The sequence below is a fragment of the Engystomops pustulosus genome, chromosome 4 (assembly GCF_040894005.1).
Source record: "Engystomops pustulosus chromosome 4, aEngPut4.maternal, whole genome shotgun sequence".
Lineage (NCBI taxonomy): Eukaryota > Metazoa > Chordata > Amphibia > Anura > Leptodactylidae > Engystomops > Engystomops pustulosus.
Genome location: NC_092414.1, coordinates 215,394,648 through 215,413,009, shown reverse-complemented (window position 1 = coordinate 215,413,009; position 18,362 = coordinate 215,394,648). Strand labels below are relative to the sequence as shown.

At 43.0% G+C, this 18,362-nt stretch overlaps 1 protein-coding gene across 1 annotated transcript in view; it reads left to right on the top strand.

Annotated features, from left to right (window-relative positions):
- The first annotated feature begins 11,105 nt into the window (after nucleotides 1-11,105).
- Nucleotides 11,106-18,362, top strand: part of LOC140128582 (uncharacterized) — a 60,901-nt gene continuing 53,644 nt past the window's right edge. The window contains exons 1-4 of the mRNA XM_072150280.1: nucleotides 11,106-11,237; nucleotides 13,940-14,329; nucleotides 16,262-16,609; nucleotides 17,939-18,304. Coding sequence (XP_072006381.1) covers nucleotides 11,201-11,237; nucleotides 13,940-14,329; nucleotides 16,262-16,609; nucleotides 17,939-18,304 — 1,141 coding nt within the window. The 5' untranslated portion in view covers nucleotides 11,106-11,200. The remainder of the gene's footprint in view (nucleotides 11,238-13,939; nucleotides 14,330-16,261; nucleotides 16,610-17,938; nucleotides 18,305-18,362) is intronic.

The following is an 18,362-nucleotide window of genomic DNA, read 5'->3' as shown; positions in this document are numbered from 1 at the left end:
GGAGTTCACCTTCTTCTTCCTGGTGCATGTAAGTGCATTGTCCGTGTATAATGCGCTGTGCGGGGAGTCACTAAGATCCTGCGCCCGATATCCTGCATGGGTCACTTCCCCGCTCAGGTCCCCGGAGTTCACCTTCTTCTTCCTGGTGCATGTAAGTGCATTGTCTGTGTATAATGCGCTGTGCGGGGAGTCACTAAGATCGTGCGCCCGATATCCTGCATGTGTCACTTCCCCGCTCAGGTCGCCGGAGTTCACCTTCTTCTTCCTGGTGCAAGTAAGTGCATTGTCCGTGTATAATGCGCTGTGCGGGGAGTCACTAAGATCGTGCACCTGATATCCTGCATGTGTCGCTTCCCCGATCAGGTCCCTGGAGTTCACCTTCTTCTTCCCGGTGCATGTAAGTGCATTGTCCATGTATAATGCGCTGTGCGGGGAGTCACAAAGATTGTGCGCCCGATATCCTGCATGTGTCGCTTCCCCGCTCAGGTCCCCGGAGTTCACCTTCTTCTTCCTGGTGCATGTAAGTGCATTGTCCATGTATAATGCGCTGTGCGGGGAGTCACAAAGATTGTAGGCCCGATATCCTGCATGTGTCGCTTCCCCGCTCAGGTCCCCGGAGTTCTCCTTCTTCCTGGTACATGTAAGTGCATTGTCCGTGTATAATGCCCTATGCGGGGAGTCACTAAGATCATGCGCCCGATATCCTGCATGTGCCGCTACCCCGCTCAGGTCCCTGGAGTACACCATCTTCTTCCTGGTGTATGTAAGTGCATGTCTTGCGACACAATTTGAATAATAAATTCTGTGCTCATTCCGAATCAGTCGGATCGTCCGACGGCCCACCCCCTGATTTCTGTTGCATGAAAGCAAGCGCAATTGCATCACAATCCGATCACGTGCGACACAATCCCCAGTTAAAAACCTGTCACAGCGGCGCAAATCCCGAAAATTTAAAAAATCCAACGAAAGTGTGATCCGCGGACCCTTATAAGTAAATAAGCCCCACCTATGTCAGATAAGGTGCAGACACTCAACCCCTCTAAGTCCTGGACTTTTGCACCCAAAAAGGTCACAAATTAGAAACAAATTTACTAACTGTGCCAAAATTCTGTGCAAAAAAACTTCAAAAACATTCTAAAAAACTATGATCAACGTCACCCAATTTGTTTTGTTCTGTCTAATGCAAGTCTGGACACTTGTGTCTTCCGTTTTCTGGTAGACTTGATTGATTTGCACCACACCCATCTGTCCCCTGTGAGCTCTGCTCTGCATTACTAATAGTTAATCTCTCCTAGCTCTCATTGCCACTCGGTCTGAGTCAGACTAATCCAATCACAATCCAGACTGGGACTATGATTCTCATATAAGGTTTTGTAAGGCAGTGACTTTTACATGCTATAGTCTTATCATTGGCTTGCTGTGTTTATTCTGTCACCTATATTCTGGTATCTTTTAACCTTTTGACTGTTTTTCTGACTATATGTTTGCTCAATAATTTTGTACTGCATTATTCTCTCGGTTATGACCCATATTTGGCAGCTGGAAGGGAATGTCGACCAGTTGTCACTTTCTGCTTATCATGTTATTATGTTTTTTTAAATTTTTAGTTGAAAAAATCATCAGATTTGTGTTCTTTTTTAAAATATCCTGAACAGAGAGGGAAAACAAAAGTTCCCCCAGTAGAGCCTATGAAACCCAAAATTGGGATATTAAAAACAACATTTTGTCCTCCAAAAACCAAGACCCTTACAACTATAGTTACAAAAAAGGAATTGACAAAAAATATCTGAAAAATGGCCTAGGAATTTACACGGAAAACAGGAGCAGAGATAAGGGGTTATTAAAAAAAATCCTTAAAAAAGTGGTATGGCCAGTACCAATACCAATATAAAATCAGCTCCATTGATCCCAAATAAAAAATAAAACCATAGCCTCAAACTTGCTTAGTATGAATAAGATAATAACCACTAACAAACACCAAAGACAAAGGGCTTAGAAAGATAATAGTTATACTTTATTCAGATAACAAAATAATACAGGCGGTCCCCTACTTAAGGACACCCGACTTACAGACAACCCATAGTTACAGACGGACCGCTCTGCCCACTGTGACCTCTGGTGAAGCTCTCTGGATGCTATACTATAGTCCCAGACTGCAATGATCAGCTGTAAGGTGTCTGTAATGAAGCTTTATTGATAATTCTTGGTCCAATTACACCAAAAATTTTGAAACTCCAATTGTCACTGGGGCAAAAGAAAAAAAATTGTCTAGAACTTCCATTATAAAATATACAGTTTCGACTTACATACAAATTCAACTTAAGAACAAACCTCCAGACCCTATCTTGTATGTAACCCGGGGACTGCCTGTACATATAAACAACTTCCAAAAGGGATTCCTGAAAGTCAAAATATAAGGGGAATCAAAATGTCCCAGGTGGAAATGGGACTGACACAGAGTACCTATGACCCCCCCCCCCCCTCCTTCACATGCCCAAAGTCCGAAAATGTGCCAAAAAATACATTTCAAATACATATTATGTCCAAACGTAGGACTTGTGTAGGGAGGATAGACCATGTGCAATAAAGCAATACAGTCACCTGGAGGTAGCATTCGGTACTGGCAAATGTCAGAAATGCAGGTCATGCTTACCCAAAGGCATTATGAAGAGGGCACGGAGGCAGTCAGAGGGAGGGCCAACAGGAACACCCCGACGCGTGTTTTCGCAGGCAGTGACGAAGCATCAGTGCGAAACGCGCGTCGGGTTGTTCCTGTTGGCCCTCCCTCTGACTGCCTCCGTGCCCTCTTCATAATGCCTTTGGGTAAGCGTGACCTGCATTTCTGACATTTGCCAGTACCGGATGCTACCTCCGGGTGACTGTATTGCTTTATTGAAAAAAGAAGAAAGAACAGCAATCCTGGATACTCCTAGAAAATTTGGGTGGTGCTCGCAGCTGGGGATCCGGTGCTCAGAGTCCCATAGACAGCATAAGAGTGGAGAAAGATGAATCTGGAATCGAAACGTTGCAATTTTATGCCCGATGATGCTATAATAAAGACGACTTGGAATTGAACCGTACCGAGTGCTGTGGCTTTCTACACTCTTGTATTGCTTTATTGCACATAGGTGTTAAGATTGGTACACAAAAGACAGGGGATAGTGTGCCCTGAGCTTGCCCCAACCTCTGTCCCTTCCTATAGCCCCCCCACGCTAAACCGTGGGGCGACTACTTGAAGACTCGAGATACGCTGGATAAGTGCGGGAAGGGAAACACAAACAGACTGACAAACATAAAACACAAAAGAATCATAAACAAGCCGGAGTCACAACGAGAGGGTACGTCAATAGCAAAATCAGTAAGCAAAGAGTCAAAGTCAAAAACGAGCCAAGGTCACAACAATACAGATACAGATACTGAGCAATACAACCTAGCAGCAGCGAGTGGAGAAAGGGATTTTCAAACACTGGCACAGGTGACTAGTGAAGCTGCAATTTATGCAGCCAGAACTCCACCTCCAGAACCTGATAGGAGCTGGACAGCATCTGGGAATTAACCCCTCATGGTGCAGAACAACCAGGCACCAAGCAGAGGTTCAAAGTCCCAGCCCCTCCTAGACAGCGCGAGATCTTAGCAGCCGCTGCCCAGGACGAGAGGTGGAGTTTGCGCGGATACGTGCCGGGGTTCGGAGAACGCTGCTGGTACCACCATAAGAACCAGAAGTCCCAGCAATCTCCCTAGCGAACCTGACAATAGGTCTATCTTCCCTACACAAGTCCTACGTTTGGACATAATGGGGCAGATTTACTTACCCGGTCCATTCGCGATCCAGCGGCACGTTCTCTGCACTGGATTCGGGTCCGGCCGGGATTCATTAAGGTAGTTCCTCTGCCTCTGCTGCGCTGAAAAGCATCGGAACGCGCTTGAGTTCACCGAGCCGGGCTGAGTGAAGGTAAGTGCAAGCTCCGCGACAGATTTTTTGTTTTAAATGCGGCGTTTTTTCCAAATCCGTCAGGTTTTCGTTTGGCCACGCCCCCCGATTTCCGTCGCGTGCATGCCAGCGCCGATGCGCCACAATCCGATTGCGTGCGACAAAATCCCGGGGCAATTCAGGGGAAATCACTGCAAATCGGAAATTTTCGGGTAACACGTCGGGAAACCGCGAATCGGGCCCTTAGTAAATGACCCCTATTATGTATTTGAAATGTATTTTTTGGCACATTTTCGGACGTTGGTGCATGTGAAGGAGGGAGGGGCCTTTTGGAAGTTGTTTATATGTATTATTTTGTTATCTGAATAAAGTATAACTATTATCTTTCTAAGCCCTTTGTCTTTGGTGTTTGGTAGTATTGGATTTTGGAGGGCGGTTGAGACTGCTTATGGGGCCTTTTTTTGGTTTTTAATAACCACTAACAACCTGAAATCAGCATCAATAAATACAAAATCAAAAAATGATAAAAATGTGATGTATAAAATATATAAAACAGATTTATACAGTATGTAAAACATAAAGTAAACAAAAATATAAAATGTTAACCTCCTACATTGATTCAAATGTAAAAAAAAAAGTTATAGAACTAGATGTTTAAAGTGATTAAAGGGTCTTGATTAGAGATGAGCGAGCACTAAAATGCTCGGGTGCTCGTTATTCGAGACGAACTTTTCCTGATGCTCGAGTGCTCGTCTCGAATAACGAGCCCCATTGAAGTCAATGGGAGACTCGAGCATTTTTCAAAGGGACCATGGTTCGGGAATAAAATGTGTTAATTAATTGAAAAAGAATGTCTTCTGATAAGTGATCAGATGTATGCAAACATCTGCAATCTATTCTTCACTGTTCCGCGCGTATATTATCTCCCGACAACTTAGCAGATGTGAAGAACAGTGAAGAATAGAATAAAAACAGTGAACACAGTGAACACAGGATCATTTAAGTGAAAAACACAGTGAAGAATAGATTGCAGATGTTCGGCACATCTGCTTACTTGTCGGGAGATACGCTGTCCCGGGATCCGCTGCTCTTCTTCCACTGAAGTCTCCCCGATGTCTCCGTGCCGCTGCCCGATGTCTCCGTGCCCCTATGTCTCCGTGCCCCGATGTCTCCGTGCCCCGATGTCTCCGTGCCCCTATGTCTCCGTGCCCCTATGTCTCCGTGCCCCGATGTCTCCGTGCCCCAATGTCTCCGTGCCCCTATGTCTCCGTGCCCCTATGTCTCCGTGCCCCGATGTCTCCGTGCCCCGATGTCTCCGTGCCCCGATGTCTCCGTGCCCCGATGTCTCCGTGCCGCTGCCTGATGTCTCCGTGCCGCTGCCCGATGTCACCGTGCCCCAATGTCTCCGTGCCCCGATGTCTCCGTGCCCCTATGTCTCCGTGCCCCTATGTCTCCGTGCCCCTATGTCTCCGTGCCCCTATGTCTCCGTGCCCCTATGTCTCCGTGCCCCGATGTCTCCGTGCCCCGATGTCTCCATGCCCCGATGTCTCCGTGCCCCTATATCTCCGTGCCCCTATGTCTCCGTGCCCCTATGTCTCCGTGCCGCTCCGTGTCGCTGCCCGATGTTTCCGTGCCACTGCCCGATGTCTCTGTGCTGCTCCCCGGTGTCTCTGTGCTGCTCCCCGGTGTCTCTGTGCTGCTCCCCGGTGTCTCTGTCCTGCTCACCGTGTTCTTCAATGTGTTCTTCACACATATATATTGTTCTTCACATGCTATTTTGTTCGCACCGTTCCGCGCGTATCTTCCGACAAGTAAGCAGATGTGCCGAACATCTGTAATCTATTCTTCACTGTGTTCTTTACTGTGTTTTTCACTTAAATGATCCTGTGTTCACTGTGTTCACTGTTTTTATTCTATTCTTCATTGTTCTTCACTGTGTTTTTTTAATTAAATGCTCGATCTCGAGCAGGGGAAATACTCGTCCGAGCAACGAGCCGTTTCGAGTACCTTAATACTCGAACGAGCATCAAGCTCGGACGAGTATACTCACTCATCTCTAGTCTTGATGTTCGGAGATCCATGTGAGTGTTGACCTACTGCGTAGCCTACTCCCATTGGGAAGAGTCTTCCTCAGTGCAATGACATAGATTTTCCGATATTATCGCCTCTACACATATATGTCATCACACGAGTCTCACGCTTCCATCTAGGGTCATATTCTTTTTTGCTGCTCAGTTACATTGAGGAACTTACTATTCCTGGAAGTTCTGAAATAAAAACCCAATGAGCTGTTTCTCATGTTAAAGTTGCAATACAGAAAAAAAAAGCAGATAATACAACAACTAGTTTTATCGAATTCCTTTGAAACGTACAAAAAGATGAGGTTTACAGATCTATACATCCAAAAAGAAGAGAGATACAAAGAGAGAGAGAGAAGGAGGACACTGGCCCACATTTATTAACCCCTTAAGGGCGCAGGGTTTTTCGGCTCATTTCTTGCTCTCCAACTTCAAAAATCCATAACTTTTTCATTTTTACGTGTACAGACCTGTGTGAGGGCTTATTTTGTGCGTAACAATTTTTACTTTCCCGTAATGTTATTTATTTTAACATGCCGTGTACTGCGAAGCTGAAAAAAAATTCCAAATGTGGAAAAATTGAAAAAAAAACGCACGTGCGTCACGTTCTTGTGGGCTCAGTTTTACGACTTTCACTCTTCGCTCCAAATAACACACCTACTTTATTCTTTGGCTCGGTACGATCGCGGTGATACCAGATTTATACAGGTTTTATTGTGTTTTAATACATTTTCAAAAATTAAACGAATGTGTACAAAAAAGAAAAAAATGTTTTTGCCATCTTCTGACGCTAATAACTTTTTCATACTTTGGCGCACGGAGATGTGTGAGGGGTCATTTTTTGCGAAATGAGGCGACGTTTTCATTGCTACAATTTTGAGGTCTGTGCAACCTTTTGATCATTTTTTATTTCATTTTTTATGTTATGTAAAAAGGTGTAAAAGTCGCATTTCGGACATTTGGGCGCCATTTCCCGTCTCGGAGGTCACCGCCGCCCGTAACCGTTTTTATATTTTGATAGATCGGGCATTTTGGGACGCGGTGATACCTAATATGTTTGTGATTTTTACTGTTTATTATGTTTTATATCCGTTCTAGGGAAAGGGGGGTGATTTGAACTTTTAATATTTTATTAATTTTTTTTATTTTTTAAACTTTTTTTTTCTTGTTTTTTTCACTATTTTTTAGACCATCTAGGGTACATTAACCCTAGATGGTCAGATCGCTCCTACCATATACTGCAATACTACAGTATTGCAATATATGGCATTTTTGCAGGTCATACATTACAATGAGCCACTGGCTCATTGTAACGAACCTGCATAAGCCATGTAGCCTCGTGTCAAAAGAAGACCCGAGGCTACCATGGCAACCGATCGCCGCCCCCCCCCCGATGACGTTCGGGGGTGCGGAGATTGGAAAAAAGATGGTGGCGCCCGCGCGCTGCCGTCTTTTAAACGCCGCCGGCGACTTTGCCGGCGGCGTTGAGAGGGTTAATAGCCGCGATCGGTGCAAGCACCGACCGCGGTTATTAGCGGTGGGGGTTTTGTGCAAAATGCAAAAACCCCCACCTTTGTATGAAGAGGACTCAGCCCGTGAGCCCTCTTCATACACTCCTTATACCTCTGTGCCGTAGAGCTACGGCGCAGAGCGTTAAGGGGTTAAAACCCCTGCACCAGGTTTCTCTCGAACTTTGAACGCTCATTTCCTTGTAAACTGCTTGAACAGGTATTTATAAAGTGTCCGGTGCTCAATATACCTGATGCAACACAAAATTGGGGGCGCTCCGGTGCTCAGTTGGACTGTGCAACACATTTATCATGCAAAGGCTGACAGTATTGTGTTGCACGCCCCTTGTTAAAGGTGCACCAAAGAAAAATTGGTGCATTCTGTCGACGCTGTGCTGGAGGCACCAGATTCAGGAAGAACGGGACCGCGAAATCCTGAATCTAGCGCCCCCTACACACTACACAGGTAACTGCACATAGTACACAGTGCACTGTTTATGATAAATGTGGCCAATTGATATTGCAGCCGCGACACACAGTGTCGGAGACATTATAAATAAACACATCCTGACAAGATGTGTTAATGAGTCTGTCCATGACCTGATAATTTCGCACTACGTCTGTTTATTTTCCCTTTGTTCTGAAAAGTCTCTTTCTTTTGGACATAAAAAATGTTCCCTTTTTATACTACAGAAAGGATTTTACCGGTATTCTGCCGGAATCGCTGTTACAAAATACAGCATCAAAATTGTGTCTTTCCTATTTTTGGCGTTCCAGCTTAAATCTGCCTTTTCCTATCATTAGGATCTTTCCCCAAACTTTTTTTTCCTTTATTTACTTTGGCTCTGCCCACTGGTGTGTGGCTCCGCCCACCACCACTTGTCCCAACCCAAAACGGGGTGAGTTAAAATGGTGACAAGACCTGCAGTTTTCCGCACAGCACTCACTGCTAAATACGTCTTCTCAGGCTGTGATTTGGAGAGACACTGAGCTGTCAATCAAAATAAGGAGGCTTGGTCTACTGGCAGCAAGGAGAGAACATGACTCTTCTAATCAGAATATGACTCATCTATATTAATTTGCATATTAGAAAAACTGCAGTAATTAAGGTACAGAGCCTCAAAGGTGGATAATTTTTCGTTGATATGGGGATGATTTTTAACCCTTTACCAGCATGTGTTACTGGTGTGAGGGGTAAAATTCCAGTGACAGGTCTTCTTTAAGGTCCCAGATTTAAAAAAATTTCTTTAGGCCCCTTTCTATTTTTAGGATGCTATGGATGGTCTTCCAAGCGGAGATGGTGTCATTTAATAAAATATGTTTTTTATTTATTTTTTCATTTTCGAAATTGGAATTAAACTGCTTATATGTACAGAGTTGGAGGTCTCCTCTTTCCTTTTGACAGTGTAATTTTTAATGTCTCCCCTTAGCCAATCTTTTAAAGATGGGAACATCTAGGCCCCTTCAATCCTTTACTTTTGTAACTTAATACATTTCTTTTTTTTATATATATATAATTGTATTTTTATTATCATTTTCAAAGAAATATAACAAAAGAAGTTAACATGCACATATTTCACATTGAAGTTTTTCAATAATAATACAACCGAAAGACAAGTTGTTTCCCAAAAGATATTAACAGCTTAAATTTTCCATTTGCATAACGGGGTGCAAAGCCTGACAGTGCAATGTTTTCCTGGCAGTTAACCAATTACCAAGGACAGCATCAACTCCATGCCTAATCGGTCTAGAGGGGTTGGGGGGGGGGGGGGTACCAACAAAAGACAGTCATACAAACTCACCATGACAACAATTAACACTCGGATAGAAACAAAAGGGGTGACCACATCACTCTCCTCCTCCTGCCCGCTCTTCTATCCAATAGCGATCCCAACGTTCCCAAGTTTTGTCGAACAATGGGATACAATTATTTAAGGAGGCAGTCAGATATTCCATACTGCGAGTTTCCCTTAGCCTAGAGAGTAAGTCCATTCGGGAGGGGGGAGCTTGCCTTTTCCAGAATTGCGCTATCAGGCACCTTGCAGTTGTGAGTATGTGTAGGCTCAATTTTGTAGCCGACTTGGCCATGGGCTGAGGAGAGACGTTCAGCAAATAATATAATGGGGATAGTGGAATCTCCACCGCTACGACCTCCCGGAGGAGAGACTTTACCTCCTGCCAAAAAGGCTGCACCAATGGACACATCCAGAAGATGTGTTGAAGAGTTCCCCCAGTCGAGCCACATCGCCAGCAAGTATCTGGTGTGTCTGGAAATAATCTGTGTAATAAGGACGGGGTATGATACCACTGCAACATCAGCTTGTATTGATTCTCCTTATGTGTAGCACACAAGGAAGTTTTAGCTGCTCTATTCCAAATCAGCTGCCATGTGTCTTGAGATATTGGTTCCCCCACTATGCTCTCCCACTTGGCCATGTATGGGTGCGCGATAGGGTCATCTGAGCTTGGGTGTAATAGCATCATATAGATATCTGATATAAGACCAGAGGTGTGGGTAGCGGTTTTGCAAATGTGCTCAAACGTGGTGGGTGCCGAAACCATCTCAGTACTGTTCAGGGACTGTAAGAAGTGCCTAATTCGAATATAGTGGAAATTGGCCGCATGTGGGAGATGGAATTTATCCTGTAAGGCAGGAAAAGGCAAAATCTTCCTATCTCGGTAGTCTACAATGTCTGCGAATCTAAACAATCCCTTCTCATGCCAGGGTTTAATTTCCTGTCCAACCCTGGCCTGTTGCATAAGGGGGGTGTGTAAGAAAGATTGCATAGGAGAACACTGAGATACCAGTGGGAACCTGGTCACACAGGCCCTCCACAATTTAATCGTAAATGAAATAGGGCCTAATTGGGGGTCAGGCAATGTAGGCGCCTCTTTAGGCCAGAGGTAAGAGTTAGGGTGAAAATGAGACAACCATAATTTCTCTATCTCCAACCATTTGGAGAATGCCAGCAAGGTGGACCATGCTGGAATGCGTCGCAAATGTGTTGCCCAGTAGTATCTGGTGATATCCGCCACCGATAGGCCGCCCTTTGATACTTAATACATTTCTAAACAGTTTATTTCTCCATAAATATGTATGTTTATCATGGTTTAATTTTTTCATCTCTATAGGGGTTATAACCTTAGGTAAGTTTTGATCCGGGTATAAAAGTTTTGGCAAGAATTTCATTTCCAACATCTTCCTGACAGGTTCAAGGGAAGGTTTTTCCATCTTTTAAGATCTTCCGTAAGATCTTTAGAGATAAGATATTTGTAAGTTCTATCCTAAGAAGTGGAAGCCCCTCGCCCAATGGAAAGAGACAAAAGGACCAATTTCAGGCTCATGATCCGAGTGTATTGAGGGTTTGTATTCTTTTCCTTATGTGTAACCATACAATATACACCTCCACATAGAGTCATACAGGAAGTTTTTCCTTCTACTAGAAATAACGTTACTTTTAAAATCTGCAAATTTATTTCTAATTATTCTAATTCAAATTATTATTATTATAATTATTTCTAGTATTTCTCTCTCTAGGCTTCTGTGCGTGACTTCCTCTTCCACCCTCTTCCTCTTTCTTCATCGAACTGAATATTACAGAAGCAACAAAGTGCGAGCCGCCTGATCACCTCTGCTCATCACCATAACTTCTGTCCTTCATCCAGATCCTCCACCATCTACGATGAGACTTTCCCTCCTCCTCTTCTTTTGCCTCCATGGTAAGATATGTAATAGAGAATGTAACATTGTATAGGTAATATATGAAGAGTATGTGAGGGTTAAAGGGGTTACTGGAGACAAGTAAAAAGTTTCTTCTCAACTTCCCTCACAAGACCTTGCACACCCCTTACCACCAATAACAAATATATCCAGGAGATCTGAAAGATCATAAATCCAGAGATGTTGAACAGTTAACCAATGGTAGAAACATTGTCATGATGTGAATAATTATTATTGTTCTGGCTATATGTGGTTTGCTGGTGGCTTATAGTTGGCTGTGTCCTAAGTAGGGTCATAGAGCTTCTGCACCAGACTTTAATTAGGAGATGTGCAGCTGCTATAAATTTGTTCTTCTGCACCACGTGGACATTGTGAAGGGATAGGACCTCTCCATGATGGGTTTCAAGTCCTATGTGAAGGCTCCGGGGACGACATGTTTAGTTCTCTGGCTCTAGTGCTCCAAATTCTGATCACTGAGATAATGAGATCTATGAAGTTGATGACCTTATTTAAAGGTTCAAAGCCCTTCTTACAGAATTCTCTTTAGAAGAAGAAGATAAAAGTTGCAGAAACTTTTCTGTGTCCAAACCATGTATGAGCCCAACATGCATGAAAGTTATGCATATGCAATATTTAGAAATGACTATGTAGCTACCTGTAAAATGTGGGAGTAACGTGTATCTGCAGCTACTTGTGGGTGGGAGTTCTGGAAGACCTCAGTATTGTCCTCAGGGCTTGTGGGAGTTTTAACATACTGGGACTCATTTACTAAGGGTCAGCGGGACCTCGATTCCGTCGGGTTTCCCAAATATTTCCATTTTGCCCTGAATTGCCCTGGGTTCTTGGCGCATGCGATCGGATTTTGGCGTATCAGCCCCGGCTTGCATGTGACACAAATCGGGGGGGGGGGGGGGGTGTACGCCGGAATTTAAAAATGAAATTGTGTCGCAAGATCAGCACTTACATGTATCGGGAAGAATATGGTGAACTCCGGCGGACCTCAGCGGGGGAGGGACAGATGCAGGAAATTGGACGCACAACCATAGTGAATCGTGGCAGACCCGAATCCTCGTCAGACAGCGCACCGCGGGATCGCGACAGGACCAGGTAAGTAATTCTGCCCCATTGAATTGATATTTGTTTTTTATGCTAATTAAGCAACACAGACAAAACTGAATCAATATGATGAACTTAGAACTAGAACTGTCCTTTTGGTTAAGATCGGCATATCAGAACTTTAGATGTTTTGCACATCAGGTCAAGTGCCGGAGGTGGTCCGGATCTAGTGAGGGCTAATTTAAGTTCCAAGTGTATCATATGACGGATCCCCAGACTGATGGGGAGGATGCCCAAAGTACCTTATTAAGTTTATATTTTCAGCTTGTGATGTTATCAGGTGCAGAATGAAATGTACAATCCTTTGACAGCTGCAAAACATTGGCAACAGGTCTCTCCTCTTTCCACATACAAGCTGTATTCTCCAATCAAAGAAGTTAGATCTTTAGAAGACCTCACAGCTACACTTACTGATAAGTTCCAGCTTACCTGGGACCCTTAGGACTCCTATTGGCTCACCCATGATGCACATTGACCTGAGACTGTGTCTTCTCCCCTTACCCAACTTCCGGCCATGTGTCTTGTCTTGTCAGTTGTATGTCCTCTACTATTTTTGTTATGTTTTGCTTAACTTCCTTCTTCGTTATTTTGCTGGTAATTTACTAGGATACTTCTCATTTTATATTTTTATTAATGATACAGACTGATCCTATTGTGCCACTGTTAATCTACGTAATTTAAGAATTGTGCATTTTATGCCGCTACTTTATTGCATTGTGGTTCTTTCATTTTTGGTTTTTTTTTCTTTTCTTGTTGTTTTATCTTTATTTGAAATTTGGAAAACCTTCGATAAACATATTATTATAAAAAAAGTACAGTAGAGTAATGGAATATCTATATGTTGATAATGCTGGATATTAATAAGCTGGATGTGAGCCACCGATGGTGTGTCTAGTAAGGGGTCTAGTGTAGCTGGAGAGCCACATGTGAGATGAAAAAACTTTCTGTAGATACTTGCAGTTTCTTTGGTTTTTTAGAGTACAGAGGTTAGAGCTTTGTTGTGGGGGATGAAGATTAGTTATTGTAATATTTGTGCCCACTAGTATTATGTCTCCTGCTAGCAGTGCAGGGCTAAAGACAGGCAAGGGTTCTGAAACTGTGTTGCAAATCATGTTACTGTATGTATTCTCTCCGGTACATAGCAGAGCTACTACTGCTCTGCCAAAGACCTGATTTCTGAATTCTTTCTCGTGTATTAGTAACTTCTTCGGTTTGTGATTTTGTCTTGACTTGGTTTTGACCCAGTTAGGTGACCTTGTTTTGTCTTAATTTTTCCCTTCCCTTCCTTTTACATCGTCTCGGGAATGCTCAGTTGAGAACTGCCATTAAGTAGTATGGGGGTTCAGTATTAGAGCTCTCAACCCCTTTCTCCTCTGCCCTGACAGTGAGTGTTCCAAAGGTGGCATAGTGGGTATATGAAATGTCTACCTGCGACCCCCATACAGGGGTGTATGAGGTCATACTATTTAGAGTACAAGTGGGAGATGCGGGTGAGCTTTCTGTGGATTATAATTAATAAAATGTTTATTGTAAATCATGATGTTATGGAATAATAAGATCCATTAACCTTTGTGGTCCATTCCAGGGATCTGCTGGACAAAATACACCTGTGTTTACCAACCAAAAGTTCTCTACGTGAAGGAAGGAGAATCAGTCACCATTCCATGTTCTTACACATATCCTGATTACTACAGACGGAAGTCACAGATTATAGTAACTTGGGGTAAAGCAGAGGGACGGTACTGCTCCAAAATCACCAAAAATATCACTGACCCTTCTGGGAATATTGTAGATGATGAGTATAAAGACCGGATCTCTGTGGTGAATAATCCTGAGAACCGGACGGGATCTATCACAATCCGAGGACTGAAAGCTACAGATGGAGTCACCTTCTGCTGTATAGAAACTGTATATACAACCACCTCCACGGCTTTCAGCTGGTTTGACATATATGGGACGACTCTTACTTTTGCAGGTAATAATACAGATTTTGTATCCTAAACTTTAAATCCTATAGAGCTCAAAAAAATGTGACCATATACTGTATATGTAGGTCTTGTATTAAAGGAAGTCACTAGGCTTCTGAAAGACTCTTTAGACTATGGACTGAGACTTTTTGACTTTGTATTCCTCTTTCTGGGATCTGGGGGTCTGTTAATGTTATTTATCATAAAGATGAAACTGTACTGACAACTTTTGTCTAGGAAATAAGAAGCCTCCTTAGGAAGACTTTCCAATCTAAGACCCCCTCTGTAGCCCCTGTGTACCCCCTCTGTATCCTCCTCAATGTGCAAATACATTTTCCAGGATGGGATAAGGAAAATATTGCCACTTGTCTACCTTAGTATTCAGACACATTTCAGGAATGCACCGTTCCCTTCATCAGGTCCAACTAAAATATTGGCATAAAAAGTAGACTGGTAGAAACAAATAGCGATAAAAGAACAACGTATTAAAATATTCAGGCATGGGTATGTGGTAAAGGATATAAAACATAAAATTCTTTATAAAAAACATTCACACCGTTTCAGAACAGATACAGGCGGAGCCTCTGTGTTAAAGGTTTATAATTATAAGTGTAGTTGTTTTACCCACTTTTACAGACAATACATATATTTGCAAAAAAACATAAAAATGCTATCAATAAATAAATACAATGTTGGAGAATATCAATTATTTTAGTCCAAGTTTAAGTACATTGGGTGAATGGCTTGAATAGTTGCTAGATAGCAGCACTGTAATGAAAAACTAACCTCTGGTGTTCCTAATAGTATGGTTTACAGGGTTTAAAACCTGGGGTATGGAGCGAACATGGTACGGTACTAGAGCAAGATGGACATGAAATAAAGGACATAAGAAAAAGAATGTAAAGTAATGACATTAGTAATGGGGAGAACATGGTAAAAGTTACTTAGAACCAGTTCCGGAGCTCTGCAGTGGAGCTAACTCTAACTATCGTGGCTGCTGGAGTTTACATAGAGGTGAAGGGAGGGTGCGCATGCGCACTGGTAGGTAGATACCGGGCTTGGGTACTGTTTCTACTGTGTTTTGGGTGAAGAATTCAGGGTGACCTTGAAGGCCTGGAATTGAGGTTAATTTCATGGATTAATTCTACTTTCTTGATGCCAAATGACAAACAAATCGTCAATATATCTTAGAATTAGATTTTATGAGAGAATTGTAAGTTGCACAAAATGAAGTTGCTTTCAAATTCGCCCACGAATATGTTGTTGTAGCAAAGTGTGTTCCCATTGCCGTTCCCTTATTTTAATGGTACACTGTGGACAAAAAGGTAAAGGTATTGTGTTCTAAGATCAATTTGATATTATTAAGTATAAATTCCATTTGCAAGGGTTGAATGTTGGTACCCTTTTACCCTATCTTATCCCACATAAGAATATAACCCCCATTCATTAGACCATACCGTAATAATATAACCCCATCATCAATCCAGTCCAATCACTTCAGTTTCTCCACTCCCCAATACCACCGAGCTATGTAAACTAGAACCGGTCATAGTCGGTGGATGCACTACCTAAATCGCTTAACCACGGCACCAAACATAATCTCAGAGTACACAAGCCCGGTATGTACCTACCAGTGCGCATGCGCACCCTCCCTTCACCTCAAACTCCAGCGGCCACGATAGGAGAGTTAGCTCCACTGCAGACATCCAGAACTGGTTCTAAGTGACTTTTACAATGTTCTCCTATGTACTAATAAATTATTTTACATTATTTTCCCTATGACCTCCCTATATTTCATGTCCATCTACCTCTAGTCGCACTGTACCCTCCCTTAATCCGGCCCTGGAAACAAGCCACACACCCCCGTTTTCAGCCAAAACACTTCCCAGGCTTCATTAACCTTGTGTAATACATGTAAATCTCATGGATTCTGTTTGTAGATGGGAAATCTTTATCTCAGATGGAGGAGCTGATCGCTGTCCCAGGAGAAGAGATGGTCGTCCCCTGTCACCACCCACTGAAGACCCCGGAGAAGGTTACAAAAGTGACATGGTATATTGGAAATTATACAGCATGTATCGGTAATAACAAAATGATTTCCACGTGGCCCCCAGCACCGGACATCACAGACGATGAGTCTCGATATTCACTGGTGAATGTTTCTGAGGACTTCTCTCTCCGTATACACCGCGTACAGAGCAGCGCACAATCCCATTATTGTTGCCGTGTGACCTACAGTAGTGGACGATATATAGAAAGCAGATACGGCACAGAACTGACCATCGCAGGTAAAGGAATTTTATTGTTTTAAAGTGGAAACTAAAAAGTTGGCATCAAAAATATGTAATTGTAGTGTAATCAGCCTCTACATAATAAAATACAGAAACTGTAGCCAGAGCCGAACTGAGAAGGCGAGCCGGGGGAGGAGAGGATGCTGGGGGTGAGCGCCGGAGATGAGAACTAAGTTTATTATTTTATCAGGGGAAGTGCTGGATATTATAATTAAAGGAGGGCTCTGCTGGACTATTTCTTAAACGGGGGCTCCACTGGACATTTCTTATTAAAGGGGGGCTCTGCTGGACATTTTATTGATAAGGGGAGGCTGCTACTGGACATTCTATTAGAGAGTATTTGCTGGATTTTTCACCCTACGCTTATACCCAAGTCTAGAAATTTTTCCAGTTTTTAGAGCCAAAAATAGCTACCTTGGCTTATACTCGGGTTGGCTTATACTTGAGTATATACGGTATATACTATACAGTAGCATATTTGCTTTGTAAATACTGTGGGGCTTATTTACTAAGGACCCGTGCCCGCATTTCTGTAGGGTTTTCCGACGTTTTCGGGGATCGCTCCGGGGATTGCGGCGCACACGATCAGATTTTGGCGCATCGGCACCGGGATTCACGCAACACATATCGGGGGGTGGATCCGACGGATTCGGACAATGAGCGGGATTTAACAGTTTAATTGTGTCGCAATACCAAGTACTTACATGCACCGGGAACATGAAGGTGAACTCCGGCAGACCTGAGCAGGATCTCGGGCACACGATCTTTGTGAATCACGGCAGCTGTGCAGGATCGTCGGACAGCACACCTTGGGGATCGCACAGGGACGGGTAAGTAAATGTGCCCCTATATGTGTATATAAATGTCAGGGCCGACGTTAAGGGGACCTGTCACTAAATTTATTTGTGAAAAATGTGGTGATAGGTTCCCTTTATATAAAAGATTTGAAACAATAGGTTTGCAAAACCACAATTTATATTTTGGGTTACTCTCAGCTCTCATGTGGACAGTTCCCTCTGAAGGTTCTTCTACAGATTGATGCTGGAAGCCTGTGTTTCTCTCAAACATGAAGCCATGTGTGTCTAAGTACAAACTACTTCTACCTGCAAAACTGTGAATGGTTCTTTAAATTAGTTGGAACAGAACTTTTCTTGTTCTTGTTTGCATAAAGAATCTGAAATGCTCACAACGTGCATTGACTACTAGATATGAATCAGTCTTTGTGCCTGTGTAATATGGGTTTTCTCTTAAATCTAGTTTAATTAGTTGATTTTAGAATTCGTATATTTAAATTATTTTGTATGTTTTATCTGTATGTTTTTATAGATCCTCCATCCTCCGCACCATTCAATGTCACACAGTTGTACAACATCACAGGACACAGAGGAGAGTCAGTGACACTAAGCTGCTCCTACAGTCCCTGCATGGAGAATGATGTCCTGTGGGTAGATATTTACTGGAGAGCGGGTAACATAAGTGGTCCATATGTCTACCACCCCTACAAAGAAATGGTCCATCCCAATTATAGAGGGAGAACTGGAATAATCCGAGCAGCGGATCTCCACATACGAGGACTGGAGATGTCAGACACCTCCATGTATTACTGCTTTGTGATGATCCGACCTTGTACGGGAAGTATAGATCATGAGAAAATAATTCAATATGGTAATGGCACAAGACTAATTGTGACAGGTAAATTAACAATGCAAACTTTTTTTCATTAGGAATTTATTTATTATTCTAATGGAAA